The 26,248-nt window shown below is 48.8% G+C and overlaps 1 protein-coding gene across 9 annotated transcripts in view; it reads left to right on the forward strand.

The window, feature by feature from the left end:
* plekhg4b (pleckstrin homology domain containing, family G (with RhoGef domain) member 4B) overlaps positions 1–26,248 on the forward strand; it is a 455,924-nt gene that overhangs the window by 374,931 nt on the left and 54,745 nt on the right. For all 9 annotated transcript variants that reach the window (XM_072509880.1, XM_072509886.1, XM_072509884.1 and 6 more), the window contains 6 exons: positions 1,418–1,516; positions 3,728–3,870; positions 5,023–5,161; positions 14,506–14,628; positions 16,781–16,972; positions 18,594–19,537. In XM_072509880.1, the coding sequence (XP_072365981.1) occupies positions 1,418–1,516; positions 3,728–3,870; positions 5,023–5,161; positions 14,506–14,628; positions 16,781–16,972; positions 18,594–19,537 (1,640 nt within the window). The remainder of the gene's footprint in view (positions 1–1,417; positions 1,517–3,727; positions 3,871–5,022; positions 5,162–14,505; positions 14,629–16,780; positions 16,973–18,593; positions 19,538–26,248) is intronic.

The following is a 26,248-nucleotide window of genomic DNA, read 5'->3' on the forward strand; positions in this document are numbered from 1 at the left end:
ACGCCATGAGGCAGCAGGGCTAACCCACTGCGCCACCGTGCTGCCCTTTTGACGGGTTTTCTGACCCTTCATGCCAGGCGCCAGCAGAAGATCATGCCAGTGTGTAACCGATTTTTGGGCCTCCTGTCATAATCACCCCCCCCCCCCCCCCTACCCCCCCCCCCCCCCCCTACGCCCGCCATCGAGCCTGCCAGCAGGAGCGTTTGGGAGAGTTTCACCCATTGAAGGAGAACATTGTTTTCTTGATGCTGAAGTTAGAAGATGAAACATCTAGCCCCTTTAACATAGTATAACATCTTGAGGCACCATTATTAAACAATATTTGACAGTGAGCCACATAGAGAGACATTAGGAGATGTGGTCAAAAGTTTTGTTAAAGAGATAGGTTTCGAGGAGCATCTTCAAGAGGGAACGAGAAAGGTCGAGAGGTTTAGGAAGTCCAGGCAGCTGAAGAAATGGCTGCCGATGGTGGAGTGATTAAAATCAGGGATGCACAAGAAGCCAGAATTGGAGGAACACGTCGATCGTAGATAGTTGTATGGACGGGCTAGACTGCAGAAATAGGGAGGGAGGGAGGCGTGAGGCCATACAGGGCTTAGCAAACAAAGATTTGGATTTTTAAATCTAGGCAATGCCGGATCATGGCTAACGTAGGTGAGCGAACACAAGGGTGAAAGGGTGCACAGGATGTGGTGCTAGCAAGGGTTCACTCGATCAGCAGAGTTCTGAGTCAACTTAAATTTATGGAGGATGGAAGGGAGAAGGTGAACAAGGAAGGGATTTGTGTTGTTAAATCTTCACATGGAAAATTACAAATGAATAGGATTGCAAATCAAACAGAGATATATATGTATAATGTTTTTGAATACAGTGCTCACTGACTGAAGCAACTGTGGTGATATACATCACTGTAAGTACACAAAGAGTTAATGTACATACACTAGACCTAGCTAGACACTAGCGGGAACACCAGAGACATGACACACAGACAGTCAACCAATAGGTCAGTAAGATAAGACACAACCAATGGGCAGTCACGATACACACAGAAGTGACACTACCACAGGAGGGCATTGCACCAACCCATATAAAAGGACACATCACACGTGCTCAGTTTCTTTCCAGTGGCGACGCTTAGTGAGTACACAGGGTTGATTGAACATCACTCCCACCACGTGGATTGTAGCAGACTGGTTCGTCAGCCTGAGTAGCTATAGCAGGATTAACAGGAGAGTCGAATCCAAGTAGGAGAATCGTTAACAGTTTAATAAATGTGTTAAAGCTATCTCCAAGTCTGAACCTTCCTTTGTCAGAGTGCACATCAAGGAAGCAGCTTATGCTACGACAAGAGCATAACAAAACAGAAACCAATAGGAGCAGGATAGATAAAACTATTACCTCATGTTTGTTTTTTCAGAAGATGGAGCCATTCATGCTGAACTGTCAAAGAGCTCTCGTCTACCTGAAGAATTCTATCAACAGCCTGAATGTCAGCATAATGCCAAGCACGGAACAGGTACACTCAGCACCCATCTCAGCGTAGAATTCCGCCAGCTCTACTCGACAAAGCATAATTAGATCAGGGCACCGAGATATAATTCAGCTCCCACTTTGAATTCAACCACCCAGTGCTTATTTTAATAAATGCGTTTTTAAGTTCCCATGATTACATTTATAAATGAAATTGCCTCGTCAACTTGTCCTGTTGTAATGACACCTTTGCAGTGGTTGTGGTGTTGCAGCAACACTGCAGGCCAGAGGTTACACTGACATGGTGATGTGCTTACATTGGCATTTTCCATTCTAAATGTGGGTACGGAATGAATTGGATGCAAAGCTAAGCTGTTCAGTGTAATGTCAGGAATTGCACACAGTCAGTTTAAGAACTGTTACTCATCTCTGCTGCCTTCATGTTTCTGTTTATCTTTATGTCTCTGCTTCATTCTCTCTCTTCCTCAGTAAGAACGGAAGAGGCATCAATAACAATGCCCCCAAACCCATCCCCCTAGACGAGGCTTCCTCCATCCGCCTCCACACCGACCTCTCCTCTACTGCCCACCTCCTGACCTTCTCAACATTCGCCACCCAGTGATAATTCAACAATCTCAGCAACGCCAACACCTCTCTCCACCTGTCCCTCTCCAAAGACCCCCTCCTAACCCGGGGTACCTTACCCACCCCTATAAACTCAGAAATTATCCTATTCAGCCTTCCAAAAAAAGACTTGGGCACAAAAATCGTGAGATTCTGAAAAACAAACAGAAATTTAGGTAAGACCGTCATTTTTACTGTCTGGACTTTCCCAGCCAGCGAAAGCGGTAGGACATCCCACCTCTTAAAGTCCCCCTCCACCAAATTAATCGAATTCAACTTATGCTCAAATATGCGCCACCTGCATACCCAAATATCGAAAACTCGACTTGACCAGCTGAAACCGCAATTCCTCCAAGCCCCTCCCCTTCCCCCGAGCATTCACCGGGAACACCTCGTTCTTTCCGACATTGACCTTGAGAAGCCATACTGCGTCAAAATCCCCACAATCCTCTCCATACTATCGACTGTGTCCGTAAGGTACAACAACAGACTATCCTCATTTGGAAACCCAATGCTCCAGCCCCCCCCCCCCTCCACACTATACCCCTCCAACACCCCACCCACCCCCAAGGTCCTTAGCGTCATTGCCAAAGACTCGATTACCAACGCAATGGAGATGGTGAACACCCCTGCCTCGTACAGCGAAAATACCGAACACTTGTCTTTGGTCTGTGATATTTCAGGTCATGGAGATCAGCTTTACAGAACTATGGGTGTAAGCTAATGTCCAATACTCAATGATGCTACAATTGGCTGTGTTGTTGGAGGCAGTATTTATCATTACTTTTTCCCCCCTCTATGCTTCCAATGGTAACATCAGTCGCTCTACGCCAGGGGCGAAATTCTCCGGAAACGGCGCGATGTCCGCCGACTGGCGCCCAAAACGGCGCAAATCAGACGGGCATCGCGCCGCCCCAAAGGTGCGGAATGCTCTGCATCTTTGGGGGCTGAGCCCCAACCTCAAGGGGCTAGGTTGGCGCCGGACGAATTTCCGCCCCGCCAGCTGGCGGAAAAGGCATTTGGTGCCCCGCCAGCTGGCGCGGAAATGACATCTCCGGGCGGCGCATGCGCGGGGGCGTTAGCGGCCGCTGACAGCATTCCCGCGCATGCGCAGTGGAGGTAGTCTCTTCTGCCTCCGCCATGGTGGAGACCGTGGCGGAGGCGGAAGGGAAAGAGTGCCCCCACGGCACAGGCCCGCCCGCGGATCGGTGGGCCCCGATCGTGGGCCAGGCCACCGTGGGGGCACCCCCTGGGGCCAGATCGCCCCGCGCCCCCCCCAGGACACCGGAACCCGCCTGCACCGCCTTGTCCCACCGGTAAGGTAGGTGGTTTAATTTACGCCGGCGGGACAGGCATTTTAGCGGCGGGACTTCGGCCCATCCGGGCCGGAGAATCAGCGGGGGGGGGGCCCCGCCAACCGGCGCGGCGCGATTCCCGGGGGGGGGATTCACGCCAGCCCCCGGCGATTCTCCGACCCGGCGGGGGGTCGGAGAATCTCGCCCCAGAGTCTGGGCAGGCAACAGGCCAGTGAAGTGACTTTAATCCCTCTACCTTGCAAAGTTCCTTCCCACTCACTGGACAAAGTAGGTTTTACATCAGAATTCAAATTAAACTTGGAACCTTCATTCTATAGGAAGTGACCGAGCTCATTGACCAGCACACAAGGATAATGAAGAGCATGCTGGAAGATTCCAGCCTGGTGGGATTGCGTCTGGAAGGTGGGACTATCCTCGCTAGGATTAGGAAAGATGAGTTCTCCGATACAGATGACTACAGGTACAGCATCAAATGACTTCAGGTTAATTTGGAAGAATTCTTCAAAACACTTGTCCTTCCTGGAACAAAGATCACTTCGGCTTAAGTGATGGAGACAAATCGCCTCCATTAAACCTCTGTTCTGTGAACTCTTCCCATGCCACAAGTCTTCCTTCAGCATGACAGTATTCAGCAGATACTCACAGACACAGGACCCCCTTCTACAGAGAAATCTCCCCACCCTCCACCCTGAATCTCCCCTGGCAGTGCCCCCTAGCACTGTCCCCTGGTAAAATTCATCATTGGTCTTGAGGATAGGAGCGTACAACAGGTGGTAGTGGATTGGCTGCCTGTTCAATTTTCTGTTAGATTTCTTTGCCCAATTCACTACCACCTTTTCTAACCTCTTGCCATAAATTGAAACTTTCCCTCTCTGTGTTGGGCAAATATCTTTACTCAAAACATTAACCGGTTTTCCATGTTCAGAAACTGAGAAGTTGCTGCTTCCGCACGTCGTTTTCTGTTTCTATGTCACAGTAGTTAATGAATGGGAACAAGTACTTTCACACTCCCAGCTGAACCCCACCACCCATCTCCAAGTTCATGAACCCTCTGTGGATAATTAATCCCCCCCCCCCCCCCCCCACAGTGCTGGTAGGCCTGGTCCACATTGGTGGAGACCAATGCTAAATGGCAATCACTCGCTCGGTGTCTCTGAGGCGCGGGGGTCAGATCCTGCGTCTTGCATAATTCCGGTGAGAGCATATTTAAATGAGCCTGACTGCGCACTTGAATATGCAAATCTGGATCCCGACCTCAAGGGGTGAGATCTCGTTAGATCTTGTGAGGTGCAACGAGGCCGGTAAACCTCACGAGAGGCCTCTCCCGAGTCAGGCACGACGAGGCCGGTCGATCGTGGCCCATGCCTCCATGGTAAATCTGATCCTAACTTCACATATTTCTGTAAGGCACAGTAATCTGTCTTCCACATCACAGTTCCACACTGTTAAGCTCCTATGAATCTCAGTGGCTCAGTGGTTAATGTGTCATAATCGTGATCGTTTGTAATCAATTAGACAGAAGGCCAGCAAGTCAGCATTTAAACGTTTACTAATCAAAACATGTTTCTCCCTGGTCAGCGGTCGGTCAAATTCATTTTTAAAATGTTTGCAGGAATGCGATGGATACCATCACGATGCTCTATAATCAGGTGGATGAAGAGGTACACAAGCTCGTCATACTGTCCAACAAGTGCCTGCAACAGTTGGAAATCCTCCTGGTGCTGAAAAGGTTCGAGGAAGGAAGTAGCAAGGTGAACAAAGACTTAAATAATTTATTCTTACTGTGAAGCCAATGAAGGTTGATTCAATGTGTCTGTTCTTTGTAGCCAGTCTTCAAATCACTTAAAATGCATTACACAAGACTCTGATTATTAGATTTTCTTTTCCAGATTTAAGCTTTCTCAGGTAAATTTTCACTTGAAAGGAACCAGTTGAATGAACAAATAATAGCATTGACAGGAAACAGGAACATGGGTAGGCCATGAGCCTGTTCCGCTATTTTGTTAGATCATGGTTGGTACGTATCTAAACTCCATTTAGCTGCTGTTGCCTCACATCCTTTGATACTCCGACTTCTCAAAAGACTGTACGGATCTAAATCTTGAACATTTCAATTGGCACAGTAGCCACGGTCCTTTGGGTGAGCAAGTTACAGATTTCCACGACCCAATTTGAAAAAATGCTCTTTGGTTTCACTTCTGAACAAACCAGCTTCATTTTAAAGATTATAAACCAAGTCCCATTTTGTTCTTGATTCTCTGTCAGAGGAATTAATTTCTCTGGATCTACTCATTGAATCCCTCCTTATCATTTCAAATACCTTGATCAGAATACTCCTCAGCCGTCCACGCCCAAGAGAATATGAGTCAAGCTTATGCAGCAGGTAAGCATTATTTAATCCTTTGAGTCCCAGCACCATCCTGTCGAATCTGTGCTACACCGCCTCGGAGGTCAATCTCTCCCTCCTAAGGCTCAATGCCCAGAAATGCATGCAGTATTCTAGGCAGAGTCTGAGCTAAACACCATCGAACTGGAAGATCATTTCCTCTCCCCTGTATTCCAGTTTCAGTGTCAGTAAGGTGTTGGATTGTAGAGTGTTGGATGCCATACCGTAGCTCATAATGAAGTCTTAGTCGTCTTCAGTAGATTAACTATGTGCATATATATACATATATATGTATAGAGAGTAAAGGGTTCAAGCTGTTTCCATGCTGGGTGTATACACGGCTCTGTCCAACACGAGACTGACCCTAGTTCCGAGTCTTGTCTTATATCAATGGAAGGATTTTCCAGCCCATTTTTGGGAGGGCGGGAACAGAGGAGGCGATGGGAAATTGAGCGAAAGACCCAAAGTGGCTTTTACACTGGCGGATCTCCCCAATCGATTGACGGGGGCGGGGAGTAGAGAGGGGGGGGGGCGGAATTAGATAATGGGGATCCTGACTTTAAAAGGGGGAATCCATGGCTGCGGTGCCGGGAGTTCTGTGGCCATGGGCTGTGGGGGAAAGGGAGCAATTTTACATGGTGTCGAGGAATTCTGTGGAGGCAGGGGAGGAGGTGGAGACTCCGGGTCTGGGGGGGTGGGGGGCGGGGGGGAGTAGGGGGTTCCATTTCCATGGGGTCATTGTATTTTCTCCTTTTATCAGCATGGACTCATTCAGAGGTCCTAGGACCTGCCTCCTGTTTTTTTCTGGCTGAGTGTAAATATGACGGGAAAAATCAGCAGTGGGCTATACCTCGCTTCCCACTTACGTTGGCATTTAGTCAAAACATTTGGAAATTCCACACACAGTGTGGCAGGACTGTTCTCAGTCCCACGTTAATCCTACATGGTTACAGTGCAGGGCAGAGCTGGCAAGCACACCTGGAAAGCAATATGAATGCAGCTAATGGCATTCAGCACCATGCAGACTGTAAAGCCAGTGAACCGTGTGTTCGTTCCACCTGCTATTCTCAGTCCAGAGAGAATGAAATGTAGTTGGCTCCCATTGATCAGTCAGCCTCAGTGCCTTCCCCTGCCCCTCGGTGGATGGCAAATCTCTCACTCACTATTCCTCACTGAGGATCAGGTATTGCTCCCTGAACACCCTGGGAGGATATGGCCTCCTGCAAAGAGCCCTGGTCTCACCCCTCCTCCTCCCTTTTCCAGCTGCTTGCCCTGCTCCATGTGGTCTCCTCATGCTACTGGATCCCAAGGGAAATGCCTACTATTGCACCCATGCCTGCAAATAACGATAGGTAAAAGCAAATTACTGCAGATGCTGGAATCTGAAACAAAAACAGAAAATGCTGGACATTCTCAGCAGATCTGACAGCATCTGTGGAGAGAGAAGGGAGCCAACATTTCGAGTCTGGATAACTCTTTGCTAAAGAGCTTTGACAAAGAGTCATCCCAACTGTAAACGTTAGCTCCCTTCTCTCTCCATAGATGCTGTCAGACCTGCTAAGGTTGTCCAGTATTTTCTGTTTCTGAAAATAACTAGTTTGTACAGAAGCCTTAATCAGCATAATCAGCCTAGCATGATGAAAAGATAACGGTAGCTGGCAGCATTGGCTTCAAATCAGTGTTACACGCTGCTCCTGAGGAGTTACAATCTGCCTCATCTGCATACCAACACACCCATTGCAAACATCTTCACCAATATAGTATCCAGTGTTACGACTCACTCCAGGTGACGTTCCTCAAAGTTGTTGATCTGGGCGAGACCACTGGGAGCTCTTCCGGGGCAGGTGTGACCTGTATAAGAAGGACGGGTTGCATCTAAACTGGAGAGGCATAAATATCCTGGCCGCGAAGTTTGCTAGTGTCACACGGGAGGGTTTAAACTAGTATGGCAGGGGGGTGGGCACGGGAGCAATAGGTCAGAAGGTGAAAGCATTGAGGGAGAACTAGTGAATAGGGCCAGTATGGCTCTGAGGAAGAGCCGATAGGGAGATGTTGCTGAAAACAGCGGGTCTGGTGGCCTGAAGTGCATATGTTTTAATGTAAGAAGTATTACGGGTAAGGCAGATGAACTTAGAGCTTGGTACTTGGAACTATGGTGTTGTTGCCATTACAGCGACCTGGTTGAGGGAAGGACAAGATTGGCAGCTAAACATTCCAGGATTAAGGGGCGTCATTCTCCGCCAGCGGGAGTCTCCGTTTTGCCGGCGCCCGGGGGTTTCCCGACGGCGTGGGGCTGCCCCACAATGGGAAACCCCATTGACCGGCCGGTGTTACAGAGACTCCCGCCGGCCGGTCGGAGCAGAAATGTGGCGGGGCGGGGCGGAGAATTTCGCCCTAGATGTTTCAGGTGGGATAGAGGGGGATGTAAAAGGTGTTGCGCTACTGGTTAGGGAGAATATCACAGCTGTACTATGGGAGGACACCTCAGAGGGCAGCGAGGCTATATGGATAGAGATCAGGAATAAGAAGGGTGCAGTCACAATGTTGGGGGTTTACTACAGGTCTCCCAACAGCCAGCGGGAGATAGAGGAGCAGATAGGTAGACAGATTTTGGAAACGAGTAAAAACAACAGGGTTGTTGTGATGGGAGACTTCAACTTCCCAAATATTGACTGGGACTCAGTGCTAGGAGCGTAGACGGGGCAGTGTTTGTAAGGATCATCCAGGAGGGCTTCTTAAAACAATATGTAGATAGTCCAATTAGGGAAGGAGCTGTCCTGGACCTGGTATTGGGGAATGGGCCTGGCCAGGTGGTAGAAGTTTCAGTAGGGGAGCATTTTGGGAAGAGTGACCTCCTTCAGTAAGTTTTAAAGTGCTGTGGACAAGGATAAGAGTGGTCCTAGGGTGAATGTGCTAAATTGGGGGAAGGCTAATTATAACAATATTAGGCGGGAACTGAAGAACCTAGATTGGGGGCGGATGTTTGAGGACAAATCAACATCTGACATATGGGAGGCTTTCAAATGTCAGTTGAAAGGAATTCAGGACCGGCATGTTTCTGTGCGGAAGAAGATAAATATGGCAAATTTCGGGAACCTTGGATAACGAGAGATATTGTAGGCCTCGTCAAAAAGAAAAGAAGGCATTTGTCAGGGCTAAAAGGCTGGGAACAGACAAAGCCTGTGTAGAATATAAGGAAAGTAGGAAGGAACTTAAGCAAGGAGTCAGGAGGGCTAGAAGGGGTCACAAAAAGTAATTGGCAAATAGGGTTAAGGAAAATCCCAAGGCTTTCTACACGTACATAAAAAGCAAGAGGGTAGCCAGGGAAAGGGTTGGTCCACTGAAGGATAGGCAAGGGAATCTATGTGCGGAGCCAGAGGAAATGGGCGAGGTACTAAATGAATACTGTGCATCAGTATTCACCAAAGAGAAGGAATTGGTGAATGTTGAGTCTGGAAAAGGGTGTGTAGATAGCCTGGGTCACATTGAGATCCAAAAAGACGAGGTGTTGGGCGTCTTGAAAAATATTAAGGTAGATGAGTCCCCAGGGCCTGATGGGATCTACCCCAGAATACTGAAGGAGGCTGGAGAGGAAATTGCTGAGACCTTGACAGAAATCTTTGGATCCTCACTGTCTTCAGGTGATGTCCCGGAGGACTGGAGAATAGCCAATGTTGTTCCTTTGTTTAAGAAGGGTAGCAAGGATAATCCAGGGAACTACAGGCCGGTGAGCCTTATGTCAGTAGTAGGGAAATTACTGGAGAGAATTCTTCGAGACAGGATCTACTCCCATTTGGAAGCAAATGGATGTATTAGTGAGAAGCAGCATGGTTTTGTGAAGGGGAGGTCGTGTTGTACCTACTTGATAGAGTTTTTCGAGGAGGTCACAAAGATGATTGATGCAGATATGGCAGTGGATGTTGTCTATATGGACTTCAGTAAGGCCTTTGACAAGGTCCCTCATGGTAGACTGGTACAAAAGGAGAGGTCACATGGGATCAGGGGTGAGCTGGCAAGATGGATACAGAACTGGCTAGGTCATAGAAGGCAGAGAGTAGCAATAGAAGGGTGCTTTTCAAATTGGAGGGCTGTGACTAGTGGTGTTCCGCAGGGATCAGTGCTGGGACCTTTGCTGCTCGTAGTACATATAAATGATTTGGAGGAAAATATAACTGGTCTGATTAGTAAGTTTGCAGACGACACAAACGTTGGTGGAACTGCGGATAGTGATGAGGACTGTCAGAGGATACAGCAGGATTTAGATCGTTTGGAGACTTGGGCGGAGAGATGGCCGATGGAGTTTAAACCGGACAAATGTGAGGTAATGCATTTTGGAAGGTCTCATGCAGGTAGGGAATATACAGTGAATGGTAGAATCCTGAAGAGTATTGAAAGTCAGAAAGATCTAGGTGTACAGGTCCACAGGCCACTGAAGGGGGCAACACAGGTGGAGAAGGTCGTCAAGAAGGCATATGGCATACATGCCTTCATTGGCCGGGGCATTGAGTATAAGAATTGGCAAGGCATGTTGCAGCTGCATAGAACCTTAGTTAGGCCACACTTGGAGTATAGTGTTCAATTCTGGTCGCCACGCTACCAGAAGGATGTGGAGGCTTTAGAAAGGGTGCAGAAGAGATTTACCAGGATGTTGCCTGGTATGGAGGGCATTAGCTATGAGGAGGGGTTGAATAAACTCGGTTTGTTCTCACTGGAATGACGGAGATTGAGGGGCGACCTGATAGAGGTCTACACAATTATGAGGGGCATAGACAGAGTGGATAGTCAGAGGCTTTTTCCCAGGGTAGAGGGGTCAATTACTAGGGGGCATAGGTTTAAGATGCGAGGGGCAAGGTTTAGAGGAGATGTACGAGGCAAGTCTTTTACACAGAGAGTAGTGGGTGCCTGGAACTCGCTGCCGGAGGAGGTGGTGGAAGCAGGGACGATAGTGACATTTAAGGGGCACCTTGACAAATACATGAATAGGATGGGAATAGAGGGATACGGACCCAGGAAGTGTAGAAGATTTTTGTTTAGACCGGCAGCAAGGTCGGCACAGGTTTGGAGGGCTGAAGGGCCTGTTCCTGTGCTGTACCTTTCTTTGTTCTTTGTTCTTTGAGACCCATCAGTCCGGCTGGGATACGCCCAAATTGTCACAAATCTGGCTGAGGAGGGGCGAACAGACTCCCATGGCTGGATTCTCCGGCGGCGAGATCCTCCCTTTTGCCGGCAGCGCACTCACACCCGCGGGTTTCCCGATGGCGTGGGGGTGCCCACAATGGGAAACGGCTGCCGGGACGGAGAATCTCGCTGCCGGCGGGGTCGCACCGGGGGGGATGGAGATTCCCGCCCCCTGCCTTCATTCAACCCTCTCTGTTGGCCACAACAGGATTTAATCTAAAATAAAAAGGACCCCTTTTCGCGAATACCTTTTCCCCAAACCTAATTGTTCTGTTTTTAAAGCATCCAATTTAACCAGCCTTTCTTGAGTTAAAAATAGAGTGAGTTTATTAATTACTAAAGGCAAGAAAATGGTAAAACGCATGCATATACATTTATACAGTTCACAAAATAATGAAATATTTCAAAGAAGTTTACAGAACACCAGATTAGACCCGACTAATACCAGGAATGAGCGGGTTGTCTTGTGAGGAAAAGTTGGAGAGGTCAGGTTTGTTATCCACTGGAGTTTAGAAGAGTAAGAGGCGACTTGATCAAAACCTTTAAGATCCTGAGAGGCCTTAACAGGATGAACGGGGAGAGGATGTTTCCTCTTGTCAGAGAATCTGGAACTAGGAGTCACTAATCAAAAATGAGGGATCACTCATTTAAGACAGGGATGAGGAGAAATGTCATCTCTCAGAGGATTGTGTGTCTTTAGAACTCTCTTCCCCCCAAGAATGGACAGCACGGTGGCACAGTGGTTAGCACTGCTGCCTCACAACGCTAGGGACCCGGGTTCGATTCTGACCTCAGGCGACTGTGGAATTTTCATTTTCTCCCAGTGTCTGCATGGGTTCCCTCCGGGTGCTCCGGTTTCCTCCTGCAGTCCAAACATGTGCAGGTTAGGTGGATTGGCCAAGCTAAATTTCCCATTAGTGTCCCAAGGTTAGGTTAGGTTATGGATATTGTGGGGATTGGGTCCAGGTAGGAGGAGCGGTGCAGATTCGATGGGCCGAGTGGCCTCCTTCTGTACTGTAGGAACTCTATGATTCTATTCTATGAAAAGACAGTGGAGATAGAATCGTTGAATATTTGTAAGGTACAGGTTGGCACTGCCCCGGCACAGGTTGGCACCACCCATAGACAATGCCACCCTGGAAGTTCTACCCTATTCCACGGGTAGTGCCAAGTTGGCAGTGCCGGGGTGGGTCCCCTGGGGAACCCATGGGCAAGGGGGGGATTCCCCTCATGTGTGTTGGGGGAAGGGCTAATGTCTGTGAAGGGCATGGAGTACCCCAATACCTCTGTGGTGGTGGAGGTTGGAGAGCCCTTAATATCACTATGACAGGGAGCGGGGTGGGTATCTCCATAGTGTGGGTGGGCTGCCCCGATGCTTGTAGGGGGGGGCCTTCTGTGTCAGTGTGAAGGTGGGCTGAAGTATGTCTTTAACCAGATCTGGGCGCCTTTTAAAGATGGTGCCCCGATCTCTGTGGAGCCTGCCTTGCCGGCTCTACCAGGTCCCATCAGAATGATGGTGTAAACCACACAGCCTGATTTCCTGCATACTGGGTGCATATAAAACAGTTAGGCAGTTACATGGGCAAGGTGGGTACAGAGGGATATAGACCAAATACGGGCAAGTGGGACGAGCTTAGTGATAGAAACTGGGCACATGGACAAGCTGGGCCGAAGGGGCTGACATCTATAACGCTATGAGTGCCAGAAATTCTGGTCTGAAAACTCAGTTGTGTTTCTGGAGGTAAACATGTCGGACTTCAGTCTGAATCTGACACTCTTGACAAATTTTGGTAACATTTCACCCGGATTATCTTAATGAGATGGCCATTATATCCCATTGCTTCTATCAGAGGTGTCAATTTGTTTTGGGATGCTTTTCGAAGTACCTTGTCTGGTGACAGGGTGGGGTTCCATTGTCGCTTAGAGCATCATTCTTCAGTAATTTAGCTTGTGTATCCATTTAACAAAAAACTCAGGTTTATTTAATGTTTCTGGATGTAATTAGGTGTCTTTTCCTTCATTATTATGGCACCAGCATGACTTGCAGCAGACGTCTATACACTGTACATTTATACACTGTGCCTCAGAAACCATTTTGGAGCACAAAGGTCACTCGCTCGAAAATATGGGAGCTGCACATCCGAATTTTGTGCCCTGTTTCATAAATGCTCTTAACTATGAAGCAATAAAGTTAGCTTGATCATATGACAGTTTTTGTACTGTGAGCTCAAAGAGTCATAAAGTCGTACACTGTAGAAAAGGCCCTTTGGCCCATCAAGTCTGCACCAATAATAACTACCCCTAATTTCGCACTAATCCCACTTACCAGCACTTTGTACCATAGAATTCCGAGAGTGTAGAAGGAAACCATTTGGCCCATCGAGTCTACACTGACTTATCCCTGTCACCCCACCTAACCTGTACGTCACTTAACACTAAGGGACAATTTAGCATGGCTAATCCGCCTAAACTGCACATCTTTAGACAGTGGGAGGAAACCAGTGCACCCAGAGGAAACCCACGCAGACATGGGGAGGAAGTGCAAACTCCACGCAGTCACCCAAGGTCGGCATTGAACCCGGGACCCTGGTTCTGCGAGGCTGCAGTGCTGACCACTGCACCACCGAGCGCGGAGAATTACCCAAAATAGGCTCCCAAGCCGACCGGAGAATCGCTGCGGGAGCTCGCGCCGATTCTCCATGCTCGCCGAGTCCCGCTAGCGTGGTTCACATGTGGTCTCACCCGGCAGGACCTCGGCATTCTGGCTGCATGGGCCGTCCTGGTAGGGGGGGGGGGATCCGACTCCGAGGGTGGTCTCCACGGTGGCCAGGCCCGCGATCGGTGGCTACCGATCGGCGGGCGCGCTCTTTCTGGGGGGGGGGCCTATGTTCCTCCACGTCGGGCTCCTGTAGGGCGTCGCCATGTTGCACGGGGGTCGGCGCGAAGACGGCCGCCGTGCGCCTGCGCGGCCCGCAGGCATTACTGCAGGGCCCCGCCGGCAGCCGGAGCTGCAGGTGCATGCAGGGGCCCTGCTGGCCCCCTTGAAGACGGAGAACCACCCCGGACGTTCTAGGAAAAAGTCCGGAGTGATTCCCGCCCGTTTTCCGGCGGGCGTGGGGACTTAGAGGAGAATCCCGCCCTATATCCCTGTGAGGTCTGAATCATGGCATAAACTAATTTGAGTTTGTTCTGGTTGCCTGGTTTTATAACCCTCACCATATTTCGGTCACAAAAGAAGAGTCAGAATGGACTCAAAACGTTAACTCTGTTTCCTTCTCCAAAGATGCTGCCAGACCTGCTGGGTTCTTCTTGAATTTTCTGTTTTATTTCAGTCACAAAAGGGCCACCTCAAATTAGTAGATGCCATGTCATACGTAACTTTATGTTGCACCTGTTACGTTAATCGCTCACTTTCTGATCGTGTGCCTGGGTCGTCAGTACACTCTATGAATTCCTGGACAGATTGAGATGTCTGGAGCAGGTAGTTATAATGTTTTCTGAAGTAGATTGCTGTCCTTTCATTACCTGCAGATAAGACTCTGGGCTGAGTACGAGGGAGAAAAGCACCTTGTGCAGGTGGACTGTTTGCCACATTCCCTGGAATCTCTAAGACAAATGCAGAAAGAGTACAATACCTTTTACAGCCTGGCTGTGGTAAGTGTCACATTATCACTCATGCTGGGGAGTCATGAGAAACATTGTGCAGTTCATTTTAGATTAACTAAAAACCAAATCACTTGCCCCCGATGGAAAAATAGCAAATAAAGAAAACTGTACCTTTTTGTTCATTGTTCGGTCTTCCAAGTTATCTGATACAGAGAAGAATGATTACTCAGTGTTTGCTTTACTTTCGGGAAACCATTTGTAGAACAGGAGAAGGATTATGAAGGCACGGCAGATAAATCTGATCCGATTACCTGCAGTGAAGTAACAAAGAACAAGAGAGTATGGAATAGTTCTCAGCAGCAGTAAGCAAAACTACATGTCAGGAATGTATTGGGGCAACTATATCCTTTATCAATAGCTCGATCCTTTATGCCACTTTATCCTTTACCAGCAGGTTCTTTAGACTGACAATCATCACACCTCAGGGTGAGATCGAAATGCTAAATTAAAAAACATTACCCTGCTCAAAGTTTTCCCTTTGCACATTAATATTTTTTACTGAATAAAATATTCCAACACACTTCAACCTTACACATCCTAGTGCGACGATGGGCTGGATTATCCAGTCCCCCAGCCACGTCCTTATCAATGGTGCACCATTCGCTGGTGGCAGGATTTTCTGTCCCCGTTGCTGTCAGTGAGTTTTCCCATTGAAGACACCTCACGTCACCAAGAAACCCGTGGGTGGGGGTGCGCTGCCATAGGAACAGGAAATTCTGACCATTGTTGCTTTGGACAATGTGACACTGAAGGCTGTAGTGCAGGATATTCCAGGTCCCCAGGCCACTGCAGACTGTTTGCCAAACAATCTGGCTCAGTACTAAGAACTGGAGATGTAACCCTGTCACAGGACTCTGAGATTCTTTCTCCTGTTCTACAGATAACCCTGTAATTCAATGCTGTATTTAGTGGGGTAGACCTGACTGTTAAGTAAACTGCAAAGTTCTACCTGGTCCAACTATGGCAGAACCCCCTGAACAGATTTAACATATCTGTGCCCTTGACTCTAGGGACGGGACCTGCTCTCCAGGTATTGAGCCACTTCAAAGAAAATAAATTAATGATTGATGTGGGGCAGGGCCTTATAGAGCTGGCCCCAGACTCCACAGAGCCATCTTTAAAGGGCGCTCTGATCAGTACGGAAGTGGAACTCCACCCCACCCACCCCCCACCCAACTGTGGAGGTATCGTGGGGCTCCCCTCCACCCCCCAGGAAAATCATCGATAGGATAGAATTATTGTGCAAACTATGACTACCTACCTGGGCTTGAAGTAGCTTGGTTTGGAAACTCTTAATCATGCTGATGAGTTCCACACATATAAATTACATGATGCCAGATTTGATTCCTGTGCATCATTCCTGGCTCCTAGTTTGGCGACAGACTTCAATTTTAAAATTCTCATCCTTGATTTCTTATCCCTGCATGATTTTGCTCCTCCTATCTCCGTAACCTCCTCCAGCCCTACAACCTTCGAAGATCACTGTGCTCCTTCAATTCTGGTCTCTTACGTATTCCCAAGTTGCCTGTTCCACCAAGGGTTAGGGTATCCTCAGCTGTCTAGGCCTAAATTTCTGAAAATCTCTCCATGAACATTTGTGCTTTGCAATTGCCTCATTCTTTGAATGCTAAATAAACCAGCACCCCATCCTCTCCGCGACCAAGCCTTTGGTCATGTGTCGTCTTGTCTCCACACCTGGGTGGGTGCCAGGTTTTGATGAATAATGATCCTGCTGAAGTTCCTGGCAAAACATATAAATTAAGTAAAGTGACCATAGTCCCAGATAACCATAGGCTGCTCTCCCCTTTGAGGGGGGAACTGACTGGTTGTGATTTATCCTGAGGATCATCACACCTCAGGCAAGGTTGAGAAGGTACATGAATAACCTCAGCCGGTAATGGGAATTGAACCCGTGCTGCTGGCCTCGCTCTGCATCACAAACCAGCTGTCCAGTCAACTGAGGTAAACCGGCCCCCTGCAAAACATAGACAGGCATATAGTGACAGTACATTTAAGAGGGACATGGATCTTTGTTTTGTAAAAGAGCAGAAATGTATGATGGTGTCTTTTGAACTTTTGTGACAAGCAAAATGGTTATCAGTCTAGCCAACAGTGTTAGTTCTTTATGGGTTTTTTACAGCAACACTACAGAAGAGGGATGCAGCTGATCAAAGATGCTGGTCGTCTAAATGGTCAAACACACAATGAGCTGCAATACTTGGATGAAAAAGTCAAGAGCTTCAAGCAATTTCTGAGTCACTTCATCAACAGATTGGAAAAATGGAGAACAGATTTGGACAACATAGTTAATTTGCATGAATTCTATGAGACAGTAAGTGGCTCAATCTGCTCCTTATATCTTTAATCACTGCTTTGCTCTATATTTTATTGGAGCTTTTTGCCACAGAATAGTTGCGTTTATATTATCTGCGGGATTCTCCGTCGGCTGGATCCTCCGCTTCGCCGGCAGCGCACCTGCGACCGCGGGTTTCCTGACGGCATGGGGGTGGCACAATGGGAAACCCAATTGATCGGCTGCGAGAATGGAGAATCCGGCGGGCTGCGCCGCAAAACGGGGCCGGCGGGCCAGAGAACCCCGCCCAAGATCTTTGCTCAACAAACTCGATATTTCAGAAAAAGAATAATTTTATCATTGTAAAATCTGACAATATTTCAATGATTGGGAATCTTAAGTTGCACCAAAAGGTTGGATTTTATGACCATTAAACACGAGGGGTAATTTTCACTCTTGGGTTTGAGCAGTGTCTGCAAGATGGATCCCTTTGTTGACTCTTATCGCCCGAGTTACGATCCATAGTCCCATCCGGAACAACTTCTGAAAAGAAAACCCTTTCATGCATACAGGTGTGTCATTAACAGCCCACTCAAATCCCAAAATTAACTTGGGATTTTGGAGCACTTTTGGAGTAATTTTTCTTGTTGTCAAAAGGTCTATCTGCCTTGACTGTGCCCTGGGCTGTCTACCAGTCCCCTTTGCTCTCTTAGATTTCTATTGCCTGCAGGCTGCTCGATGTAGCTTGGAAATTCTATCCACGTTCTGTGACAAATTTGCTGAAGGTTAAGATATTTACTTTATTTGAAGTGTTATTCTATTTATCCATTTCACCTCTTTACCAAGATAGGAATTTTTTTGTGACTTTATAAAAACGCTAAATGATAGAGTCATGGAATCCCTACAGTGCAGCAGGAGGCCATTAAGCCCACAGAGACTATACCGACTCTCTGAAAGAACGCTCTACCTAGGCCCCTTTAAATAAATCTATGCAATTTGCCTCCACTTCCCCACATGGTAGCAAAGTTTCACATTAGAGTCATAGAATCATAGAACCCCTACAGTGTAGAAGGAGGCCATTAGCCCATCGGGACTATACCGACCCTCTGAAAGAACGCTCTACCTAGGCCCCTTTAAATAAATCTATGCTATTTGCCTCCACTTCCCCACATGGTAGCAAAGTTTCACATTAGAGTCATAGAATCATAGAACGCCTACAGTGCAGAAGGAGGCCATTCAGCCCATCGAGTCTGCACTGACCCTCCGAAAGAGCAGCCTTCCTAGACCCAATCCCTGTAACCCTATCCAACCTTTGGACACCAAGGGGCAATTTAGCATGGCCAATCCACCTAACGTGCACATGTTTGAACTGTGGCAGGAAACGGGAGCACCCGGAGGAAACCCACGCAGACACAGGGAAAAAGTGAAAATTCCACACCGTCACTCGAGGTCAGAATCAAACACAGATCTCTGGCGCTGTGAGGCAACAGTGCTAACCACTGTGCCACTGTGCTGCCCCCCCAGCTTGTAAAAGATCTTGGAATATAAATAAATTGGTTCTGATTGACCAATCTCCTGAAACAAGGAAATGATGACTCTCACTAAAATTGAAAAATAGTTTTAGTTCTTTTCATTGTGGTATTTTCTGCTTTTGTGTTAGGCTGACCAGTGGGTTTTGCACTGCAATGATTACCTAAGACGGCTGAAAGTGGATGAGCAAAGCACCTTAGAGTATACAACGGCCGTGGTTCAATGCTTGGAAAGATACCACCAGGAGGCCACCAAGTTCAATGCGGAAAACTTCCAGAGGATGAACGAGATGGTTCTTGGCCTTGGCAGTGCTAGAGAACTGAAGCAGTGGAACATTCAGTGGGTGAAGTGTCAACAAACCAGACACCTTTTGGAGGAGGTCTTATCTGCAGCAGTCAGAATCCATGAGGATTGTAGCAATGACTCGCCCACTAAGGAGCACTCTGAGGATGACGGACCGAGGACAAGTGGTGAGTTTGACACAGAAGGATCGGATGAACTTGGAGACTCTGTCTCGCAAAACACTTCGGAGAGTATAGAGAATGGTGTTTGGCCTGACGGTTCTGTGAACCATCAGGAACACGATCAGGTTTTTGCCGCACCAGAACACCCTGCCGCATTAGGTTACGATGAATCCCGCCAAAGTGCCCGCGCGTCGCACAAATTCAGTCCAACCTCTTTATCCTCAACTTCACTGTGTGGTAGGCAATGCGGCGGCAGCATCTTCTACAAAGACATCGACAGTGGCACCGTAAGCTCATCTGCCGCATCCTGTCACTCGGAGCCCACCCGCTCACCGGCACCCCGGCACAAGAAGCAGCCATTGAAAAAGATCATGAGGAAGACCCAGAGCTTTGAGATGTGGCAGCGGGAGAGCAGCCACACTGACGCCGGCAGGCACGGCAACACCGGAGTTTACATCAAAGGGTTAGAGGTCATCAGCAGTGTGACGGCGGACAAAAACCGGATTTCTAGATCAGAGCTGAAAAGCCCAATGTTGACCAGGACTCGCAGCTTACCGATATCTTCCAGGTCGTACCATCCACACACAGAAGACACCAAGAGAACAGGGAGGTAATGATATCAATAGTCATCCCAAAATTGAGGCAATATCTTGAAAATATTTTACAATTAAATCAGCTGCAGTTCCAGCTTTAAATGTGGGTACTGTTACAATGCTATGTGTTTGCAAAAAATATATATTTTTATTCAGCTATTCTCATCATATACATAATAGAAGGACAAAACAACACAACCAATCAAAATAACAACCCCCCCAATCCCACATACTACCCCCCCAAATACTAGCCCCAGTCCTCCAAAAACACCTCACCCCTCGCCCCCCCACTTTCCCTTACCCCCCATCCCCACCTTTAGCAACTAACGGTGACCAGCTCTTTGAAATACAAAATAAACGGCTGCCATCTTCAGTAAAACCCGTCAGTTGCTTCCCTCACAGTGCACTTGACTTCCTTGAGATATAGGAACTCTATCAGATCTCCCAGCCGCACTAAGGTACTGGGTGGAAAAGCTGACCACCACCCCATCAGCACTCACCTCTGGGCAATCAGCGTGGCGAAGGGCAGGACAACGGCTCCCAGGCCCGTCTGCAGTCCCGTCGAGTTTGACACTCCAAATATGGTCACCAGGGGACAAGACTCCAGCCCAATTTTCAGAATCGCCGACATGGTGCTGAAGAAAGAGACCCAGAAACACACAAGCTTGGGACATGACCAGAATATATCTATACAATTAGCCGGGTCCCCTGCACAGTGCCCGCACTTGTCCTCCACCCCTGCAAAGAACCAACTCATCCTGGACCTAGTCAGGTGAGCCCTGTACACTACTTTAAGTTGTATTAAACCAAGCCTTGCACACAATGACGTGGATTTTACCCTCTACAGGGCCTCAATCCTCAAAATCCAACACTAGTTCGAACTCCTCCTCCCACTTCACTTTAACCCCCTCGACCGATACTGAATCCTCCGATATAATCCATCCATAGATAATAGAAGTGCTCCCTTCCTCTAATCCTCTCCATTAGCGAGGCTAGTGGCGCCATGGGGAATGCCAGGAAGGCAGCACGGTAGCTTTGTGGATAGCACAATTGCTTCACAGCTCCAGGGTCCCATGTTCGATTCCGGCTTGGGTCACTGTCTGTGCGGAGTCGGCACATCCTCCCCGTGTGTGCGTGGGTTTCCGCCGGGTGCTCCGGTTTCCTCCCACAGTCCAAAGATGTGCAGGTTAGGTGGATTGGCCATGCTAAATTGCCCTTAGTGTTGGGTGGGGTTACTGGGTTATGGGGATAGGGTGGCGGTGTTGACCTTGGGTAGGGTGCTCTTTCCAAGAACCGGTGCAGACTCGATGGGCCGAATGGCCTCCTTCTTCTGCACTGTAAATTCTATGATAATCTGTTTCGCAAAATTGCATATTGCAAATATCTGAATGGGTCAGATCTAGAGCCCAAACATTCCCACATTTCCTCTAAACTGGCAAATCACCCCTCCAGGAACAGATCCCCCATTCAATCCAACCCCTTCCCCTCCAATCCCATCAGTGTGGCATCCAACCTCGCACGCTCAAACATATCGGGCGGGATTCTCTCGGTGCCAATAGCGGCGCAAACCACTCCGGCGTCGAGCCGACCGGAAGGTGCGTAATCCACACACTTCCGGGGGCTAGGCCAGCGGCGGAGGGGTTGGCGCCGCGCCAACCGGCGGTGAAGGGCCGGCGCGAGTTTGTGCATGCGCAGAACCGCCGGTGTGGTTCCGCGCATGCGCAGACCGGCCAGCATGTTCCTGCGCATGTGTAGGGGGGTTCTTCGCCGCGCTGGCCATGGTGGAGCCCTACAGAGGCCGCGTGGAAGGAATGAGTGCCCCCACGGCACAGGCCCGCTCGCAGATCCGTGGGCCCCAATCGCGGGCCATGGGCGGGATTCTCTGCCCCCCCCCGGGGCCGGATCCTCCCACGCCCCCACGACAACCGCACCAGCCGGCCTACCAGCCAGGTCCATCAATGTGGGACCATGTCCATTTCACGCCGGGGGGAATAGCCGAAAACGGGCGGCCGCTCGGCCCATTGGGGCCCGGCGAATTGCCGGGGCAGCCGCTGCCAACGGCCCCCGCCTGGCGTGGCGTGATCCCCGCCCCCACCCGAAAACCGGCGCTGGAGAATTCGGCAGCCGACGTCGGAGCGGCCGGGTGGGATTCTCGCCGCCCCCCCGGCAATTCTCCGATCCGGCGGGTGGGGGGGCGACTCTGACCTATAAAGGTTCTTAAAGAACGCTTCAAACATTGCATTGACCTTGTCTGGCACGGACACTGGCCCGCCACACGAGTTGCAAACCTGAATAATATCTCGGGAGGCCCCCTACTGCCTCAACTGACAAGCCAAGAAACGACTGACCATTCTACCCCTACCCATACATAGCCTCCTTCAACTGGCGCATCGCATTAGCTGTGGATAATAGATCAAACTGCATCTGCAGCTTCTTCCTGCTAGTTAAGAGCTCTGAGGTTGGGTCACTCGAGTATCTACCATAAACTTCCAGGATTTCATCTACCAGCCTATGGAGTTCCTCCCTTGTTTCCCTATCTATATGTGCTTCATGCGAGATTATCTCCACTCTCACCTCTGCCTTCAGGGCCTCCCACAGAACTGAGGGCGAAACCGCCCCATCCTTATTAAACCCCACATACTCATCTATCGCCCTTGATATCCTTCAGCAGAACCCCAAGTCTGCCAACAACCCAACATCCAGCCTTTACACGGGCGCTGAACAAGGGCCAACGTCTAATGCCAAATCTACCAGATGCGGTGAATGGTCCGAGATAACTATCACAGAGTATTCCGATTTTCTCACCCAGGCAAAAGAAATCTTCCCACCATAAAAAAGTCAATCCTCCAATATACTTTATGTACGAGGGTTAAAAAGGAAAATTCTCGATCCCCAGGATGCATAACCCACCATGGAATCCTCCCCCCATCTCTTCTTAAATGCCATCAGTACCTTTTCTATCCCCGAGGCGGCCATCGACTTTGGCTTAGACCAACTGGGGCTGGTTTAGCACAGCGCTAAAGAGCTGGCTTTTAAAGTAGACCAAGGCAGGCCAGCAGCACGGTTCAATTCCCGTACCAGCCTCGCCGGAATGTGGCGACTAGGGGCTTTTCACAGTCACTTAATTTGTGACACTTGTGACAATAAGTCATTTTCATTTCAACAGGAAGGAGGTTAACACATGGATGTTCTGTGGCCAAAGACAAAGAAGTTGCAGTGGGGGAAGAACAGATAAGGCACATTTACAAGGAGATGAGTAATACAATTGAAAGAGATAGAAAGTTGAATACTGGGCTGGAGCTGGGATTTTTGGTCCACGCAACATCGAGGGCCGAAGGGCCTGTACTGTGCTGTAATGTTCTATGTTCTAATCTAATTTTGGATTGAGTTCACATCTCCTCCCAAGATCAACTGATGAGTGTCCAAATCTAGTATTGCGGTCAACAAGCTATTCATAAATTCTACATCATCCCAACTTGGAGTGTACACATTTACCAATACCACCGACTTACCTTCCAGAATTCCTGTGACAATTTATTAAGTATCTACCTCCCATACCTGCCACAGCCCTACCTGGCTTGAACCAGACTCTTTAATTAATTGAAATTGCTCCTCCGGACCCTACTATCAAAGTCCGAGTGAAAAACCTGGCTCACCCAGTCCTTCCAAAGTCTCGTCTGATCCCTGACCCGCAGGTGGGTCTCCTGCAAAATCATTGCATCAGCCCTAAATTCTTCAAATGAGAAAAAGCTCTTGCTCGTTTCACTGGGCCCATTAATCTCCAAATGTTCCATGTGACTAGTCTGATCAGGGGTGTCTCAACCACCCCCACCTCAGATCAGGCATTTCCACCGCAAGGGATTGTCCCCTCCATCTTCCAAGTCCCTAATACCAGGGCCCACCCAAGATGGCCACCAGCCCCACCCTTAAGATGAGACAAAGAAAAACCCTTGGTCACCATTGTCAATCTTCCCTTCCCCCCCTTCTCCCTTCCCCTATTCCAGAGATTTCCCCAGCTATTTCTCCTCCAACCATAATCTCTCCTCACCATTCCCTTCCCCCACCATTCACACGTTTTAGGCTCATTGAAATCTGTCTGAACAGGTTCAACAGGCCGCAGTCCCGCCCTCCCACCTCACTCCTGTTCACCGGCTGAATTCTGTTTGCAAGTGAAGAAGGCCCACCCCCCCACCCAATGAATAAAGAAAAGCACCCAAACTCCCTCGTATTCCTCCAACCCACCCCCCTCTCGGCTGAAAATAAATAACCAAAATCAAAACCTTTAAACTTAGCAACTCTCCACTTTGAACCATATATTGTTCACATTACTCCCTTGATCCTTGTCCCCAACTTCCTCGGACCCTCCAACAACAACGTGGAGAGGATGTTTCCACTTGTGACTAGGACCAGAGGGCACAGCCTCAGACTAAAGGGATGATCCTTTAAAACAGAGATGAGGAGGAATTTCTTCAGCGAGGAGGTGGTGAATCTGTGGAATTCTTTGACGCAGAAGGCTGTGGAGGCCAAATCACTGAATATCTTTAAGACAGCGATCTTTGTAGGTTCTTGATTAATAAGGGGATCAGCACGTGCTGCAGTGGTTAGCACTTGGACTACGGCGCTGAGGAACCAGGTTCGAATCCTGACCCTGGGTCACTGTCCGTGTGGAGTTTGCACATTCTTCCCGTGTCTGTGTGGGTTTCACCCCCACAACCCAAAGATGTGCTGGTTAGGTGGATTGGCCACGCTAAGTTGCCCCTTAATTGGAAAAGAAAAATAATTGGGTACTCTAAATTTATTTAAAAATAAGGGGATCAGGGGTTATGGGGAGAAAGAGAATGGGGAAGAGAAAAATATCAACCATGATTGAATGGCAGAGCAGACCCGATGGGCTGAATGGCCTAACTCTGCTCCTATGTCTTATGGTTTTAAATATCCCCTAATACAGAATCATAAATCTCAGTTAATCAAACATACATACAAAAATATTACAATGTCCCCAAACTGACCCATCCCATCCAAAAGTGTCCCATTCCAACCCATTCAGTTCAATCCAAGTCCCTATGCTTTAACAAAAGCCTCTGCTTCCTTCCCCGTCTGAAAGTGACCTTTGGAGTTGTGTATTACCCTCAGCCTCGCCGGGTACACTACACCAAAACACACACTGCTCTTATATAGCGCCGACTTCGCCTTGTTAAAGGCCGCATGTCTCTTTGCCAGTTCTGCCGCGACATCCTGGTAGATCTGAATGCCGCTGCCTTCCCACCGCACCTCACGATCTTCTTTGGCCCAATTCAGGACCCCCTCCTTCGTCCAGTAGCTGTGAAAATGGGCAACATGATAGCACAGTGGTTAGCACAGTTGCTTCACAGCACTAGGGTCCCAGGTTCGATTCCCGGCTTTGGTCACTGTCAGTGCAGAGTCTGCATGTTCTTCCCGTGTCTGCGTGGGGTTCCTCCGGGTGTTCCGTTTTCCACCCACAATCCAAAGATGTGCAGGTTAGGTGGATTGGCCATGCTAAATTGCCCTTATGCTCCAAAAAGATGGGGTGGTGTTACTGGGTTATGGGGATAGGGTGGAGGTATGGGTTTGGGTCGGGTGCTCATTCAACGGGCGGGTGCAGACTCGATGGGCCGAATGGCCTCCTTCTGCACTGTAAATTCTATGTTCTAAAACACACTATCACTACCCTCGGTGGCTCATTTGCCCGTGGCTTCAACCAGAGCATTCAGTGGGCCCTGTCCAGCTCAATGGCGGCATCTGTTCCTCACCCCCCAATCAACTTTGCAAACATTTTGGCAAAGTACTTGGTCAGCCTTGGGCCTCCCACCCCCTCCGGCAATCCCATGATCCTGAGGTTCTGCCTCCTCGACCTGTTCCCAGATCCTCGAACTTAGCCCTCAGGCCCTTATTCCTCTCTTCCACCACCAGCAACTCAGCTTCCAGTGAGACTGTCTGGTCACTGTGTCGCACAAAGCCTCCTCCACTCCCTTCAGCACCTCTCCATGCTCCCACACCCTCTCCAAGGTCTTTCTCATTGCCTCCCTTATCGGGCTCAGCAAGTCTTCCACCGACTTCTTGAGCGTCTCCACCATCTCCCTCCCTTGCCTCTCAAAACGTTTGCCGAATTGTCTCTCAAACACGGCTTCCATTACCTCCGTCTGCTTATCCACTGTAATAGATGTTGTCCCATCTGACGAGCTTGCCTCCGCCATCTTTACTCCCAACCGAATTTGCACCTTCCCCATCTCCTCCAAAGAGCTACCACTCGTACGCTTCTTTCCAATATTCTTTTTTGTGGTCTTTGACATCCTCTCAAAAATAACTATCCGATGGGCTGGGTCTGTCCACATATTTCCCCTGGGAACTGGGCTAAAATAATCCGATCTCCAAAAAACAAGGATTCTGGCAGGAGTTACCTCGTATGCGACCTCCTTCTACATGAGCCACTGGAAGTCCCCACGACACTATGTACCTAGGTGTACGTCACAATGATAGGCTGAAAGAATCAAGCAGCAGTTTCTGACCCCGTCGGTTGTTCATTACAGGCAGAATACAGACTGTAGGCAACCAGGCTGTACTTGCAAAACCCAAAACAAAATATCTAATGTTCGATGTGATTCTGTAATTTGGAAGCACTTTCTAAACAATCCTGAATCCGCTAATAGTGACACAAACAGCCAATTTGAGATTATCATTTGAGTTCATCATGTGGCTCATATATGCTT

The sequence above is a fragment of the Scyliorhinus torazame genome, chromosome 6, assembly GCF_047496885.1.
Source record: "Scyliorhinus torazame isolate Kashiwa2021f chromosome 6, sScyTor2.1, whole genome shotgun sequence".
Taxonomy (NCBI): domain Eukaryota; kingdom Metazoa; phylum Chordata; class Chondrichthyes; order Carcharhiniformes; family Scyliorhinidae; genus Scyliorhinus; species Scyliorhinus torazame.